We start from the raw sequence: 17,697 nt of genomic DNA, 5'->3' as shown, positions 1-17,697 counted from the left end.
CTGTGTGCAGTTTCAAATCAGTTTAACAGTTCGACCCAAGGTTAATGGGAGTTCACAGGTGTGGAAGAATAGTGACCTTTTATGAGGGGAAAACATACATATTCACCTATTTTTACCACTACTGCACAAGTTGTCTCAGTGGGACACAGCCGAGTCCCTTCAATAGAGGAAATATACACTGATGTGTGCCTTCTCCCAAAACACTGCTCCATGCTGCACATGGTCTACATGTCTGATGTCAATTTTTTTTAATTGCAGCCTCTACATGTTAAAAACTATGATCTCAAAATTTGCAAATATAAGAAATGTATTTGTAAGTTCAGGCATTTCAATTCTGTATTTTGCATTATTTTAAGGGGGCCCAAGAGGAATTGTGCTTGTGTGGATATTGAAATGTGAACTCCTGTCAAAAATGTAATTTGATCCATTTTGTGTATTTAGTAGTTGTATACACAGTGAAGCATTCCAAACCAAGTCCTCTTCCAATTTCAGTGGAGCACCCAGCCTTAATACTAGCCATAGCTTTTCATTAGAGTGAGCAGAGAAATGCAAAACCCCTTTGGAAAAATGCTTTTCCCACAGATAGCTCTTTGATCACTTAGACACAGAAATTCATGTGGAAGAAAATATTAAGTGTATGTATGTATGTAACGTTTTTGCATGAAGACTTAATTCTTTGGAAATTGTTAGTTGTCCAGAATTTTTTTTCATACAATCAGGACAGCCATGTTTGAGGACCATTATAGTTGCCATAGTTATGTGTCCTGATTGGCCCATTTCAGTGTGTTTGCTTTTTCACTGGTTGTTTCTCTCACTTTCAGACAAGCAGGGGCATGTCAGCTTTCTGTGTGGCTCTAGTCAGCTGTCATGGTCTACTGAAATTGTTTCAGTAGACCATATGCTTCTGGCAGAATAAGCCTTACTTTCACTTAATTTTTAAACCCTGAAGTTTTCACCATGCACAGCACGCAACAGCAGTTGAATTGCTCACAGAATTTCTGCATTTTTTGTCTTAAAATAATGAAAGAGCTATCTGTTGTTTCTTTTGTGTGACAGGATTTTTTTTCTCTTTATTGAAATTTTCACTTGTATCAAATTGTATTTTTTTTTTAACCAAGTTCTCCATTGAGTTTCATACAGCTTTGAAATGATAATCTTTTAACACCTGAAAATTGTTAAAGCACCAGTTGAGTTGATTGTTGTAGGGTCTGAGAATTTTACAAAGTTGTAAGATTTAAGAATGACCAAATGTTCAGTGAGACACTACAATGAATCACATGAAGTGGTCTGTTGATATGGGCTTGGTTGTCCTCTTGGTGGTGTGACTCTCACATTTCAGCCGCAGTGACGTCTGTGTTTTGAGTGGGGAGTAGAGTACAGAGAACACAAAACAGTGAATTTCAAAGGTTCCTTGTGAACCCATACCTGAGCCAACTTTGTGACTGATTGTATTAAACAACAACACAATTAAGTGGTCACCATTCTCCAGGTGCTATTGCAGCATAAGGCCACATACTCTGGTTACCATAAGATCCTGTATCAGTGTCAATGCACATGAGATTCTCCTACTTTACAGCTTCCCACCCATCAGATGTTTTAAGTTTATTTGCAATATTGCAGCTTAGTTGACATTTTGATTTCATGCTCTGCTGCTTTCTAGATTTCTACAGAGCGCAGTCCCTTGGTTCTGTATTGCCTGTTCAAAGAAGTATGACTAAAGTTTGGAGCCACCTCAAAGAACCTCGCAACAATGGGTTGTTTTTTTTTTTTTTTTTGCATTACTAGCATGTATGAAAGGCTCATCACACGGATGTGGAGGTGTTACTCGCACGGACACTGCTGCATGACTGCATTTGGTCACTTGCCTTGTGGATGGTTGTGGTCCTTGCCTGCCTTCTAGCCCACGATTTGGCGCTGTTGATCGAGGAGTGCGCCTTGCCCGCTTTCACCAGGGTGGCCCGCAAACCTGCGTGTAGACAGAGCCGGGGCTGCTGCAGTAATTTCTTGCCGCCATGTCTGCTCAGTCAGGTTCAAAGGCAGTGGGTAAGGCCAGGTTTAATTGCTGCGTTGAAATGTGCCAGTGTTTCTCCAGTATCATAGCTGAAAAAACATGCAGTAGAATTTCTTAGGCTGGAGAAAAAAAAAAATTCTAATTAACTTGAGGGATTGAAGTGTCTGTGTGTGTGTGTGCATGCGCACGAGAGAGTGAGATTGTTTCAAAATGTTTGCACAAAAAACATGAATGTCAGACACACAGGTTTATTGTATGATTTATCAACTAGTTGCCTGAATATTGATCAATTCAGATGTGAATACGAAGTTCCTTTGAGAGCATGCAGAGGATTAGCTGCTGAGAAGAGTACTGTCAAAATATCAGAACCATGGGATTAAAAATGCTCTGAAATATTCCACATGCATGTTTGCCATTCCAGTTGTCATTCTTTACTGTGATGTACATTGCAACTGAACGTATATATGCATTTGATCCACTTTGTAGTTCCTGGTATTTTACCTCCCTTATTAGGGGGAAAGTCCATCAAAGTAGTTCAGTCTTAACTTCCTGTAGCACAGTTTAGCAGTGGTACCTCTTAAAATCACAAATCACAGAGTTTTTTTTCATGTCAAGCGAAGGTTGAATTGCTTTTGTCATTAATTTTGCTAGAGATCACAAGAGCTTACATTCTCAGAAACATAGTCTTGAAGATTATGAACATACATGCTAATCTTTAAAAGTTGAATAAATGAGGACCTTTTATGTGACCTAACAGAGTGCAGTTCACAAGAACACAGCACCTTCCTAAACCACACATGACCCACTAAATTAAGCTGTTGTACCAGAGATGTTTCCCAAATACAGTTATTTGTATATAGCCATTCATAATGTCTAGATGCTAAAATGGAGACTACTAACCTCGGTGGTTAAGCCAGACCCAATGCCTTTTATCAGTGCAACTCTTTGTCACCTTTGAGTCAGGAAAACCCTGGTAAATTAAACATTCAAAAAGCATCAACACAAGCTATGTAGCGCACACGCAGATTTTGGAGTCATTCAGATATTTGTATGGTCAGTTGTCTCCTCTTGGAGGTACTGTTTCTGGTGCTGGTGCTGGTGCTGGTGCTGTTGTTGATGCTGGTGTTACTGGTTTCAGTGCGGGAGTTACTGATGTTGGTGCTGGAGTTACTGGTTTTGGTGATGTTGTTACTGGTGTTGCTGCTGGAGTTCCTGGTGTTGGTGCTGGTGTTACTAGTTTGGGTTCTGGAGTTACTGGTTTCAATGCTGGAGGCTCCTGAAAAATTTACACTGGTATAGTCTGTAAACATGGGCAGAACAAAGAAATGAACTGATTATAAATATGCTAACTAAATGCAATAATATCTTACTTGAAAGGCTGTATTTTGTAATACTCACACACATGCTTGAGTCAGGCCTACTAAAACAAAAATAATATTCTATTTTATTGTAATACACTTACATAATGAGGAAAACAACATTACCCTGTAAAAAGAAATGAGGATACTTCTTTTTAAAACATTGACTTTTGGAAATGTAGAACTATATATTGTAAATAGATTTATTAATATATGAGATACAGTACAAATAAATATAATTCAACTGTGAATATGAGTACCAGCAAGTGAATTCATTTCAGATTAACATCTTAATGGTGTTACTCAAAAAATAAAAATACACACATATTACCGGTTATGGGTGTTTTTGTATGTATCCATAGGGATAATGAAGTGACACCTAAAATGAACCTGAACCTGGCCATTTCCTTTTTTCTGTTATTATTTATTATTATTTATACATTTTTCATGACCACTTGAGCCAAAGTTATAAAAAACTAATGTGAGATTCAGACCTGCTTTAATGTAGTTAACAGCAAGGCAGAAGGATTGCGTTGCCTTCATTCTGAAATATTTTGTTTTAAATGTATCTTTCTTAGAACTTTAAATGCATATACAGATGTATGCGCGCACACACACACATGTGGCAGCAGTGTAACATAGTGGTAAGGAGCAGGGCGTGTAACCAAACAGCTCCTGGGGCAATGTTGTACCCTCGGGCAAGGTACTTAACCCACAATTGCCTCAATAAACATTCAGCTGTATGAATGGTTAAATTGTGACCAATGAAATCACTCTGGATAAGCGCATCTACTGAATATAAATGTAATATTGTGCTAGCCAGGGTAGTGGATAGAGACAGCCTAAAATCTAGTGTTGTCTTGTGCCGGAAGGCACTCTGTATAAGAGCGTCTGCTAAATGCATTTACGTAATGTAATATATTCCAATAGCATCCAAAGTTGAAAGAAATCTGAAATCAATTGTTGCAGTGTGTTTTCTCATGATGCATGTGATACGTGTGTGGGTAGGCTTATTTCAGTCTCTTCTGATGATGAGTGGTGAGGATGTACCTGAAACCATTTGAGAGGATACAGGAAGCAATACTATTAATGTATGTTTCAGTTCATTCATTAATCCCATATTCCCCTTAAGGCACCTTTGCATGCTTAGCACAATGGCTTCTTCTTAGACATTGGCACATTACAAGACTAATTTGACAATTATAACCTGAGCACCAACACGAACATTGATCAGAAGTGTGAGCACAGAATGAATTGTCAAAGGTTTTAGTGTTTGCATAGACTCTATGAGCTTTTAAGTGCGTAGGTATATGGCTCTTGAAAATAAAGTCTGAAAGTGTAATTAAATCACAAATTATTTACCTGCCTACAATGTAGATGAATCCAGTTCTGACGGATGGTGTGCCAAAGTTCTAGAGACTAGCCTATAGGATCTGCACACTATTCCTCTTGTCTTGTCTTTACCCTGTTTGGTGTATGCGTATGCACTCTCAATGTGGAAAATAGGAAGAGATGCTTTTCTTAAAATCTGATGTTTTCATTTCCCACCTTGCCCTGTGGTGCTTTAGCTGCAAACAGATTTTTTGCTCACTCCCTCCCTCTTAATTTACTTACTGCTCAGCTACTTAAATTCCAGAATTTTGCAGAAATATTGTACGTTCATATAGTGGCAGTTGCATTTTAAAGCAATGTCATTATCACGTGTACCTCCAATATACAGCAGCGTGTGTCAAGACCCCCAGAAACCAAGGAAATATGTGCAAAGTTTATATTGTCTAGTGCATGATACTCAAAGTGCTCGGAAGGCAGTGCACTTTGGCAGTGGCAGGCAGTGAGGAAAACAGCCATGGAAAGTGCTTGGCTGGATATACCACGCATTCATACAGTTGCTTGATAATGACAAACTATTCTGTCCATTGAAGTCTAAATGAACAGTTTCCATGGGGATACTTTTCACATATTTGACTTTTTCCAGAAGATGTAAAACAAGTTCTGTTCAGTTACACATGTTCATTGATAGTTGTCAGGCAAACCACATACTTGTTTTCCTCAGAGGACAGACCATGGCGCTTTTTAAATCACGTTTATGCTAAGCCTGCTTTTTTAATGGTATAAATATAGAAATACAGAACTTTGAGTAAACCAAAAGTGAAGTAGAATATCAACGTGAATAATAATAATGAATAATGCAATTACAGTTCAGTTCTCCAAATTCATAAATACTTTATTAATTTGTTACCTAATAGTAGACTACATACAGCATCCTATTCAATAACTATTAAACATAGTCAAGTGACCACAGGCAACAAAAAAATCACAAACAACAGTGCGAGAAACAGTGCGAGCTCTGGTGAAATGTGGTCAAAGGCAAAGACACTGCCATTAACATCACGTTTCAAACAGAACAGAGCTGTCAAGCTGAATTCTGTCAGTGTAGTTTCCAGTGGGGTTTCCCACTGAGCCCACCGGACAACAAGAACGAGTCCATCGTTGCGCTGTCCTGTGGGACGGTCTGTCAGCGCTTGCTCTCCACGTTAATGCCGGGCGTGAATGCACCCTCCTGTGCTCACCCCATTTCCGCAAGCTGTTTAATGGTCTCGAGCAGCTCAGAGAAAGAGGGTCTTCCCTGCGGCCTCTGAAATGACAGCAAAACAAGATCTCTTAGAGGCTGGGGGGATGGGTTTTCTGCATTGAATATATGAGAGACCGTGTGACAGTTACCTCATGCCAGCACTTGTACATGAGTTGGTATATGGTGAGGGAGGCCTTGTGTGGCCGGTACAGCCTATGACCCTGTGTAATCTCCTCCACGACCTCTGCATTTGATTTGTTCTCAAACGGCATCCTTCCCTCTGTGAAAATCTCCCACATCAGCACACCTACGGAGAGCGAATGCCACGGTTATCATTAAACGGTAGACACATTGCTTTCAGTTCTGTGAGAAGAAGGGTTTTCTGTTCATTTGTTCTCGGAATGGAGCTTCCTTGAAACATAAGCTTGCCTGTAATTTTCTGAACAAGAGTCCTTTATGAAGCTGCTGTCTTTTTTGGCTGAAAAAATAGGTGCGAAGAAAAAAAATTCTTCAAGATCTGAATTCTATCAATGTGTTATGTGTTGTATTGTATGTTTTGCAAGAAATCCATAGTATATTTACCCCATGGCATTCAAGGTATTTAAACTCTTCTTCATGTTATAGAATGTGCATAGCAGCAAATCAGTAATACTAAATGCTGCAGGGAACACAGAAGTGTGCTTAGAGGTACCAACATTTCTGTTGCTTATGATATTGCCTCAACCTCCAGCATTTATTCCTTTCATGATGGCTCCCATAGAGCCAGTCCAATAGCAAACATTCTCCATCCAATCAACAGAGTACCTAGATAATGACTTACCAAAGGACCACACGTCTGATTTGTTGCTGTATTTGTTAAAGTGCAGTACTTCAGGAGGGGACCATTTGACTGGAAACTTGGATCCTGTAGAGCTAGTGTATTCATTGTCAAGCACATACCTAGAGAGGTGATACAAAGAAATCACATACATCCATGTCAGCCACAGCACTGCCCATTCTCAAGCATTGCCGTGACACTCAAGCCTCTCAAGGCCTGTTTCTCATGATCAACGTGTGAGAGCTGGCAACCCTGCGAATGTCACTCTGGAGTATGTCACAGCTTAATGGACTACGCAAAACCTGTGACATAGTGAACAGAATATCTTATCATTACCCAGTGTTTCTCGAAATACAGAACAGAACCAACCTGGTCATTCCAAAGTCGCTCACTTTGACCACATTTTTGTCATTGACTAAACAATTCCTGGCAGCCTGTGAAGGAGAGAAGAAAGGGGACACTGAATTCATGGAATTCAAACCGACTGCCTCAACCAATCCTACTGGACCAATCCGACTGCACTAGCCCAAATCTGGTAAAGGAAACATACAGTACATTACTGTAGCTGTAAGGTAAAGATACTGTATCTAATGGTGAATTTCCATTGTTTTAGGCTATATTTATGTGTGTTTTGGGTGTTCTGCTGTCCTCCGCCTACCAGGTCCCTGTGGATGAAGCTGTTCTGCTCCAGGTACTCCATCCCCTCGCAGGCGTCCTGGCACATGGCCAACAGCCACTCTTTGCTCAGCATGCCGTTCCGCTGCCGCAGGAAGTTGAGCAAGCAGCCATTTTCCATGAACTCCGTCACGATGTAGATGGGCCTCTGCTTCATGCACACCCCGTACAGCTGCACCAGCTTCGGGTGACACAGCTTCCTGCGGGAGGGACAGCGAGCCACTCAGACCCGTCCGTCGGGGAAGCCCTCGCCGCTTCGCCCCTTCTCACAGCAGCAATATTAAAAGCCTCGAACTCTATTACCCCAAGAGCGGTTGGCAAGGCAACGAATAAGTATGGCGCAAATTAAGCCGTCTGAGTGATCTGTGGAACGTACCATCCATGTGTACAGTTTACAGCCCTTACAAGGGGCTGTCAGCTGAAACTGTACATTTTTACATTTTACATTTACATATTTCCTATACATAATATACATAATACATATGAAAACAACCCAGTGTGGTCTCTATCTGTGCATTGTCATCAGTGAGCACCTTGCTACTGCTATGTGCTTATAGCCATATTTGAAAACCATTCCAATGCTCTGATAAGGCAGAGAAAGGCTTGCAAACATGATTCATGTGTATTTGCTCTGACAGGAGTTATAAATAGTTTGCTGTGTTTGATGGTGTGAAGTGGGGTTGGGGGAGAGCAGGGTGCAGTGGAAAAGCATAAGACCACGACTCAGGAAGTGGTCATCTCAAGCAAGAACACAGTAGTGATCTCATCTCCTAAAATCTGCCTCCTCACCACAAGGCTGTTATTCTGTTATTCTGACTCCCTTCGCACAGAACAATGTGACACAGCTTCTAGAATAATCGAATCCACGCACAGGCACAGATCATACAAAATAAAGTGCACACCGAATGTGCTATTTTTATCCATTCAGATTTTTTTTTTTCTCAGTTCTTCTTTCTCTTCGTCTGGTGAAGTACGCAGAATGGAAATGGAAAGTGTGGTGGAAACAGACCTGTGGTTTGTGCGTGGGGCATTAAAGAGACGATTGGCGGAAATCAGGCAGAGCTCTTTACACTTTCCGGCCCATTTCTGCCATCAGAGTTTCTCTTTTGCGCTTGCTGGAAATGTGCTTTTGTGTCCCCTGACGATCTGAGCGTTATCTCCGGGACACAGCGCAAGCGCCCACTCTCACAGCATCACGTGCGGCTTACGTCATGACTTTGGCCTCTTCGATGAAGTCTTCCTCCGACATGGAGCCCTCGTTGATGGTCTTGATGGCCACTTTGCAGAGGGCCCTCCACTTCCCCAGCCGCACCACTCCGAACTGACCGCTGCCCAGCTCTTTCATGAAGGACAGCTCTGACGGGTTGATCTCCCATTTTTCTGAAACAGTTTTCAAAATGCGATTCACTCTGCACTCATCCGCTGGTTTTCAACATGTGTTTTCTTTTCAGGCAGCACACGAACCTGGCACTTTCTCAAGCAGAAAATTTTGCGTGTTCTATTTTCTATATTTTTTCAATTTTTAAATAGACTTTTTTTTTTTACCTAGAGCCTCCATTCAGACTAACTATAATGGATTTTTGTCCTTACTTTTGAGGAAAACATTTAAGAGTGTGCTACCATTCCATCTCTTTGACAATTCTGTTAGTTCAGTGGTTACTGAAATTAGTGAAAAGTGATGGGTAGGAAAGAAACACAAAAACCCCCTACCAGTTTAAACTGAAAGTGAAGGACTAGGCACATTGTACTTAGAATAAACAAACAATGTGACAATATCATATTGACACTGAGTGGTACCTCACTTGCATTCTGCTGTTTATGTGTCTGAGTGACCTGCAACAACTGATGTTGTGTTTTTTGACTTTTGGAATGGAAGCCATGTTCAACAGTTCCTCAGAAAAAATAAGTCAGAATGTTATTACCATAGCTGAATCCTGCTGTTGCTGGGACACACTGCCCCATAGGGCCAACAGGATACCGAAGCCTCGTGACCAGACCTGCAAAATGCACAGAACATATCCAGTTTAGTGCATGCTCATTATATTACATTACATGCATTTAGCAGACACTCTTATCCAAAGTGACTTTCAGCACAAGAGCACAGACGTGCATCCATCCAAGTTTTATGACATATAATAGAATATGAATACAACAGACATATAGACGTATAATTGAATAGAGTAACCATGGATGTTGTTTCAATTCATATATAACAGTGACAGTCCAGGTTAACTACACTCCCAGACCAGCAAGTGCATGCACAGTAGCATTCAGGCATCACCACTTGTTAACTGAGCTAATATGAAACTAGACATCCTGGAAAACTATGCGAAGTCCTTCATACAGTTTCTGGATATCATCCAGAAATTAATGTTCAAAGTAACATACACATGTATATACAGTATATATTCTATACACATTCTACATGCGGTATTCTTACTGGTTTCAATGTAGAATAATATCGGAATCTCAAATGTTACCTGCTGCATTGTGTTTGTGATAATGTATAACATCTGGTATAGAACTGAAAAGATGTTTCTCTGCCAAGAAGAACTGCCCAGAGTCGTTGTGCTTGATTTGGTAATGTCTTATGTCGCCATTTTCCGAGCTAAAAAGAACATCAATTATAAATGATTATTTCTCATCAAAAACATGCATACTCAATTCACCTCTTACATGATCATCATGACTGACATTAAGTTGAATGATTTTGTTATTTTCATATTTGATCGATTGATAATGCGATAATTTAGGCTGCACATTAAGAAGCCAATCCGTGTTATTATCTGAAAGACTATTTCTGGGAAAGTTCATAAATCTCCCTTTCCTTACATTTCAGCCCAGGAAGTGTTGGTGTTAAATCACTGGAGTATTCGATGGACTGAGATAAGAACTAATGCAAGACTTAATCACACACTTGGCCAATCCTGAATCACCTCAAGGTTTATGAATCACAGAGGATAAGTAATGTAGAGAAGCCCGGAAATCCAGTATGACTGTCAGCGAGATGTGATTTGAACACTAGATGCAATGTATTTATCTTAACCCACATTCATTTTAGACTCCTACCTTAAAGCTTTGGTGAATACAGACACTGTGTAGCAGCCCTGCTGGCTTGAGTCTCTGACAATGAATCCTCCCTCTTTCGCCTGAACAGAGCAGAAAAGCACATCACCTCATCTGAACTCTCACATTCACTTTGCAGGCACAAACTTACTCCTGGATCTCTCTTAGTCACATACAATACACACATCTCTGTCCCGTCACACAAACAAAACAATTATATTTTCTCCTAAAAGCACAAAACAAGCATAGACATACTTCACTATGTATACCTCTATGAAAGCTGAGGTCCCAAATGCACAATGTAACTCTGGGGGACACTCACACTTCTTTGTTTTTACCATGTTAATTGTCACAAGCTGACAATTACAGTAGAGAAATCTGAGCACATGAATACTGAGCAGCAGCTTTTCCTGTAGAGCCTCTGCACAGTGTAAGTTCCATGCTCTGAAGAGCATATTGATATCAATGAGCAATTGAACACGGAGATAGACCCTTACCTCCTGCCGAAGCAGCTGCTCAGCTTTTGATCTGGTTATGTTCTTGCAGTACCACCTAGTTTGAGGGGAGACCAGCAGGTGAGAGTGACTTCACAACACATTACAGAAAGTGTCACTGACATCAATTTGCCATACTCACTCGTGCGCCTCTATTTTATCCTTCTCTGTCACATAATTGCTTGGGATGAAACCTTTATTTCTGAAGGGGAAAAAAACACTCAGTGAGATGCTGCAGTAAGCAAATTAAACATAACGTGCTGAGTCAAAAGTGTTAAGGGTTTAGGTTCTGAGGAGTGTGTCTTGTGGAACATAGCTCCATTGTCTTTCTGCTCTCTGATGGCAAAGGTAGCATATCAAATGCAATTCCTCCTATTGTCTTGCATCTATCTGGTCCGTCTGGCGTAAGTGAGGTCTGAGACAGGCTTTATTGGGGGTCACCCTTTTGACTTTCAGTGCTTAAGCTGTCAGACTGCTCTTTCAGGGAGCTGTGACAGGCGTTACACAAGTCTGCGGTGATGGAGACAAGCAAGTGGGTGTATTCACTGACCCGTATTTGTCCTCGGCTCTCCACCAGAGCTGATCCTGCTTGTGCAGTATGGTGTACTCCTCCCCTTGCCGTAACGTCAGGTCTGTCTCCTCCGTGGCCGTGAAGTCATACATTGCCACGACACAGATCTTATCTCCCCCATCTTCGTCAGGAGGGGGAGGGGGCAGCTTCCTCCTGGATCTGTCCGACTGAGAGAGTGAAACAAAGGCGGCATTTTTAATGTGGGGGAACAACAAGCGGCATGATCAGTCACAGCGCACACCAATAGAAACAGTCCACTTGAGATGCAGGTTAATCGTGCCTGTCATGACCACTGTTGGTTTGCATGCGTTGCCTTACAGAGTAGTTACATTGATATGTCTATGTAACCACATACAAGCAATCATATAACTCAACCCCAGCTGCTTAAAACTTTCCTATGTTGCAATTATGCATTGATCTAGGTAAGCACTTATGATTCCAGTACTGTAGTTGGCCCAAATTAGAATATGATTTGTAGTATCCTGTTTGTACAACAGTCACTTTGTTAGATGCACTTTGTACTTGTACATTGTAAGTTGCACTGGATAAGAACATCTGCTAAATGACAAAAAAAGTAATGTGACTGTAATATAAAATGATTGAAAGACATTAAAGCTCTGTCTACTGTACTGTTGAACTTTCATGTCACCTCAGAAAGTGTGCACCAGTAAAACAGAGCAGCCTTGGATGTTGCTTTATTACAATCCTCCCGTGAACCCTCTCTCCAAAAAAAAAGCATGACTTTGAAAGGACTTGAATGAAAGTGTAGTTTTCACTATGAATTCATAACCCGTATGCATCAAACGGAGTCACTGATCAGCACAGTCATTTATTATGCAAGAGTTAAAACTGTTTGCAATGTGTTCTCTTGTGAAATACATTAAAAGAGCCGTTACCCTGAAGTGATGTTGATTAGGTTGCCTTGAGGTTGATATTCTGGGATAGGTGAATGCTGTCTAAAGAGTAGTTGAGGGAGAGGGTGTCGAAATGGCTGCTCTGTATGTTCTGTGTGTTTAAAGCGAGTAAATGACTGAAAAGAATATACAGTCCCCCCGAAGGTTTATCTGTTGTAGTCTCACCTGCAGCATAACCCAAAAACAACAAATATTCATAATTTCACAGTTGAAAAAGGTTATCATATCTAGTTAACTTTCCACTCTGACACCCTTCTGTGGCTTTGTTTGTTTGTTAGGTGTGATCCTTTCTCATGCATAGCCCCACAGAGTTGTGGCTGTCCTTTGCAAAATAAAATACCGCAGCTTCACAGCAGAACCAAAGTTCGCCAATTTTAACAATTTCCCAGCCTCTCCCCCACTATTCTTAAAATTGTTTTGTACAACATTTTTACATTTTAATTTGCTTAGCATGGGCCTTGCCAAGTTGGCCTTTGAAACTGACACAGCTAGACTGAAATGATTCAGACTCAAGTGTTTCCCCAAAGGAGCCTTCTGGAATTTTCTGACAGCTTACTGGAGTGTACTTTCCTGACTACATTCCACATTAACTGCCCTCACTGGGAGCTGTCTTATGTCAGTTTGAAGGCTTGAGGGTGCTTACCCTGCAGACATGTCCTGGGTACCTCTGTGTCTGATAGCGAGATGAGGTATGGTCATGTCCTCTGTCTCTGTCCAGACTCATACGAGTGGTGATTTCTCTGTTCCAGGAGAGAAATACTTCTGATATTTCATTTGACAGTTCTAAAATCATCATTCTTCTTCCTGCACCACAGTTACAACAAATTATACCATGGCATACCTGAATAGTATAATATAATAGAGGGGAAACCATAACCACATGAGGCTAACTTCTTCAGACTATCAGCATTGCATATTCACAGTTGCAATTTTTCACTGCTGAACATACAGTCTAGCACTTCGTATGTTATGACCCAGTGATGGATGTATTATGAACCAGCTCTGGGCTGTGACCCTTTAAAAACCTGATGGAGTGACTTGGATGGCTAAAACATTTTCCAGGCTCATAAAATGCCCATTACCTTGTCTGCATGGCACAGCAGCAGCAGAATATGGACTGGAAAGAGTGGTCTGGAAAGAGACATGAGAACTGTGAATAGAGGTCCCCTGTACTTGTGAGCTTCCCTAACAAACCGGATTTTGTGAAAAGGGAAAGAAAGGGAACTCATACATTCACCAAAAATGCATTTAATATGCTATATGTTGTCCACTTCATTTAATCAGTATCTGTTTTTTTATATGTAATGATTTGATTCTAATATTTCTTTGTACAGCAAGCAAAAAATGGATTTCTACTATCTGACAGAAAATTAAAATATGAATGGAAAAAGAGGGAGTAAACCTATTTGCTCCACAAAAACCTGAATGAAGTGCCTGCACAAGACAATGTTTCAGGAGTGCATTCCAAAACCATTCTTTGTAGTCTATAACAGATGCTTGCTTGGGTGACCTGGCCCTGCAGGTTCTCCTGCTGGTTCTTCCCTCTTACTCATCTGTTTATCCAGAGCCATGCACAATTTCATTTAAGGGGATTTCACACTTGGTTCACGTGGAGGAGATTTTCTGGACCTAAGTTCATTTGTGCCTAGGGTTTGGTTCACTCAGTCAGGTGTGAAAGCTTTTTTCAAACTTGGGTGTGCACCAAAAAAAAAAAAAAAAACACTGACTCAAGGTCAGTTGAACAAGGTCCATGATCGTCTGCTGTTATCATACAGTTTATCCCACAATTTTTATCTAATAGTTATAACAGCGTGGATAATCATATGTAGCCTACTGTACATGGGCCACGGCATGCTTGGCATTGGCAACATAAAACGAAACAAACCATCACGAGTCAATTTGCAAATGTTAATAAAACAAACTCAGATACTCAGATAGGAAGTGTACCAGATGTGAAAATGACGTTAGTCGACTGCAGCTCCCTGCCTGTGCCACCAGACCGCTTCTGCTAATTCATAATGCTGCAGCTTTAGCCGTTCGTCACCCTTCCAGCTTGTTCCTACATCTCGCTCTTGCTTGTCTACTTTCACTGGTTCCCAGTCACTGCGTACATCAGATTTGCCTTGGTGCTGGTTTACTATGGCGTCACGGGTACGGCTAATTCCTGCCTTTAATCCATCATTCGGGTTCACACCCATGCATGCTGCATGTTAGTATAGCACATGTATGTTGCTTTTAAGGATTATCATTAGCCACTATATTCATGTTAAGAAATAACCGTTATATGCTTTATGCTTATTTGTTTGCGCTGTCCTGTAGCCTAATGCAACTTGCCACAGCGGTGTTGTAAATTGCTCTGGACAAGGATGTCTGACAAATAGGTAAGTAACAACAATAGTGATTTTAGTTATACAAAGATTATAGATGTGCTTTGATGGTGTTAAAAAATCCGTCACTATGTGCCCATTCACTCCTGCACGAGGCTGCGCCACGGCCGTGGCACGCCAACGTAGAGCCAGCATCCTCCTCCTTCACGGGCACTGACGCATGGTCCCCTGCGGAGGTGTGTGTAATGGAATTTTTCTTTAGACGGGACGCCACTTGAATCACCTTGACATACAGAACCGGAAATACACGTTTCCTGGCAGAACGTCAGCGGGAGCCCGAGTGGAGAACAGAAGAGTTTGTGCACTTAATACATGTGATTGGAGAATGGAGCGAACGTATGACCATCGGGACAATCACCGCTCCCGTACAGCTTGCAGAGAGGGTTGAAGTGCAACAAAAAGTACAACACAACAGTCCAAGCAGATGAGACGTGTTCAGCCGAAACTCATCACCAGTGGTTAATAAGCTGGCTACGTGAGACATATATAAGCATATCATTCCATAGTGAGATTGTACTACTTTTCATGACTGGGTAAAGCCATTACGTTACAGCTGCATTTGTTATGTACTTAAAACAGCTCTGCCTGTAGACCAGTCTTTGTGATCCATAGCTGCTGAAACGATGAGACCCATGTTTGAGTCTTAGCCTTTCTCAGTGAAACAGATACATATCATAAACAATAAACAATAAAGAAATCGAATCGTTGCTAATTCGGAATCAAGCTCACACGGATATGACCCCTTCACCCCTTCACTCGCTACAGTATTTTCTTTTTATCTTGTCTGTTCTTCAAGGTCTTTGTCTTTGGTTCAAATACAGCTCCCTCTAACTTTTAAACAGCTCACTTACTTGAGAGAATCATGGTCGCTACAGTGTATCCTCTGCTTGCCGTCCCTGTTTTTTTGTGTCAGCCTCTGTTTTTACAATGATCAATACTTAGTTGTGAGTGAGCTTGTGGTTGTGAGCTTTGACTCTGCTTCAGCAGAGAAGATAGAAGGAGATGACGCAAAGCAAACCACAAGATTTCATACACTTAAATGAGCTACTTACAAGTAAGAGACAGGAAGTGAGGTATTCACAGCAAACTGAGGCAAACTGAAGGCGTTAGGGTGCTGTGCTAAGGCACCTCAAGGCAGTACTGATTGACAAAATATTTTAAGGTTGTGGTTGTGGTCCTGGTTCACGGACTGGTCAGGTCTCTCTTTGTGGCTGTCAAGCAGAGCAATCGCCAGAATCATGGGTGATTCAACTGACTGATGAGGAATAATAACCATTTCTGAAATGTATTGTCACATAATTAATTTCGCTATACTTGGCTAAAAGGCCTTGGTCAGAGCCCTTGATGCAGCAAAACTCAAGATTAATTTGCATATCCTTTATAATACAAATATTATTTTCAAAAGGAGTTCTGAAAATACATATATCGTTTAAAATTTTACTTTGTGTGGTTAATCAACATGACTCTTAGTGCAATAGGTTTAGAAGGAACTTCAACTCAAACACTTATTTTACAATATACATTCCATCAACATTCTGTGGAAATGTGAGAAAGCAGGACACAATACATACCGACTGAAGAAGGAAGATGAAAGTAGAGACTTTGTGGTATCCAAACACATGCAACTCTCCTTTTATGAAACCCTTTTTGGGATTCAGCAGCTCTGCATTAGGGTAATCTCACCACGGCAACGCTGAAGTGAGACGATTGCATCCCTCTGATACAGTCGCATTACAAGTCACACAGCGGACCACAGTGAAGTGGGCACTACTTTGGGCACATGCAGCCCTACTGACATCATCCTGGCAGCTCCTTGGCAAGTGCTGAGAATGCTGAGATGAGGAAACCATGCCTGAGGTACCAACCCCCATCACCAGTGGAATAAAACCAATTTGTCCCTGTGCTCATGTCGAGCCCCTAGCCAAATGAGCTGCTTGGAAGCTCATTCTTTTTTTAAGGTATAAACAGTTTATCAGATGATTTCTATCGGTATTGGAAAACAGAATAGAAGATGGTGCTTTTGTCTGCCACTCCCTCTCTCTCTAAAACAAATGAGTGACAGAGCTTGCTTGTTACATGGGGAAAAAAGCTCACAAACACAGGCTATCAGTTTCATCAAATGAATGTGAGAGGGTATAGTGTTGTATTTATTTATTTCTAAACATCACACCACACATTACAATAGTGTACAGAGATAACCTATGACTTAAAGGATTTTTGTTTTGTTTTATTTTACATGTACATGCTTGGAAGGTTGATGACTAAATGCCAGACACTTTATAAGATAGTACCCACAGTTCACTACAGAAATAAATCATCACGTGAAACAAAAATAAAGAAAATCAAATATAATCGTCATGATATCAAATAAATGAGACAGATTTAATGTTTATGAATCCTGACTAGGCCAGATAGTGGCACTGTTCCAAGCTGTAAAGTCTGAAATTTATAGGTCCAACAACAACAACAATAATAATAATAATAATAATAATAATAATAATAATAAAAATACACGGCGCTAACTATGACTTCCTGTTTGTTCTTCCTGTTTGTTAATGTGTTAGGTACCCACCTTCCAGCGTGATATATTTTCGAGAAATAAAAACTTACGGACTTCAACTCAAGTGTTAAATATAAGTAGCCTTGGTGGTAGTGCAGAGGTCGTATCAATCTGGATGCTGTATAATAGCCTAGCATCATCAGTCGATATCATGAGGCCCCACACGTCTCTTGTGAGTAGGCTTATTTGCCAGTCAAATTGAGCACGACTAAACTCTATCACACCCTGTTCCCCACGACTTCCTTGAACACATAAAACTGCATTCACGGGCT

At 40.9% G+C, this 17,697-nt stretch overlaps 1 protein-coding gene across 1 annotated transcript; it reads right to left on the bottom strand.

Moving 5' to 3' along the window:
- Positions 1–5,935: 5,935 nt before the first annotated feature.
- txk (TXK tyrosine kinase) lies at positions 5,936–15,791 on the bottom strand. The gene is made up of 15 exons (XM_036551863.1): positions 15,717–15,791; positions 13,561–13,609; positions 13,122–13,218; positions 11,544–11,731; positions 11,136–11,195; positions 10,997–11,051; positions 10,503–10,582; positions 9,914–10,041; positions 9,356–9,430; positions 8,642–8,813; positions 7,417–7,633; positions 7,128–7,192; positions 6,762–6,880; positions 6,091–6,248; positions 5,936–6,004 (listed from the first exon to the last, which is right to left on the bottom strand). The coding sequence occupies exons 1-15, from the start codon at positions 15,727–15,729 to the stop codon at positions 5,936–5,938; spliced, it is 1,545 nt and encodes a 514-aa protein (XP_036407756.1). The 5' UTR covers positions 15,730–15,791.
- Positions 15,792–17,697: the final 1,906 nt, after the last annotated feature.

The sequence above is a fragment of the Megalops cyprinoides genome, chromosome 18 (genome assembly GCF_013368585.1).
Source record: "Megalops cyprinoides isolate fMegCyp1 chromosome 18, fMegCyp1.pri, whole genome shotgun sequence".
NCBI classification, from domain to species: Eukaryota; Metazoa; Chordata; class Actinopteri; order Elopiformes; family Megalopidae; genus Megalops; species Megalops cyprinoides.
This window is presented reverse-complemented; position numbering and strand designations above follow the sequence as displayed.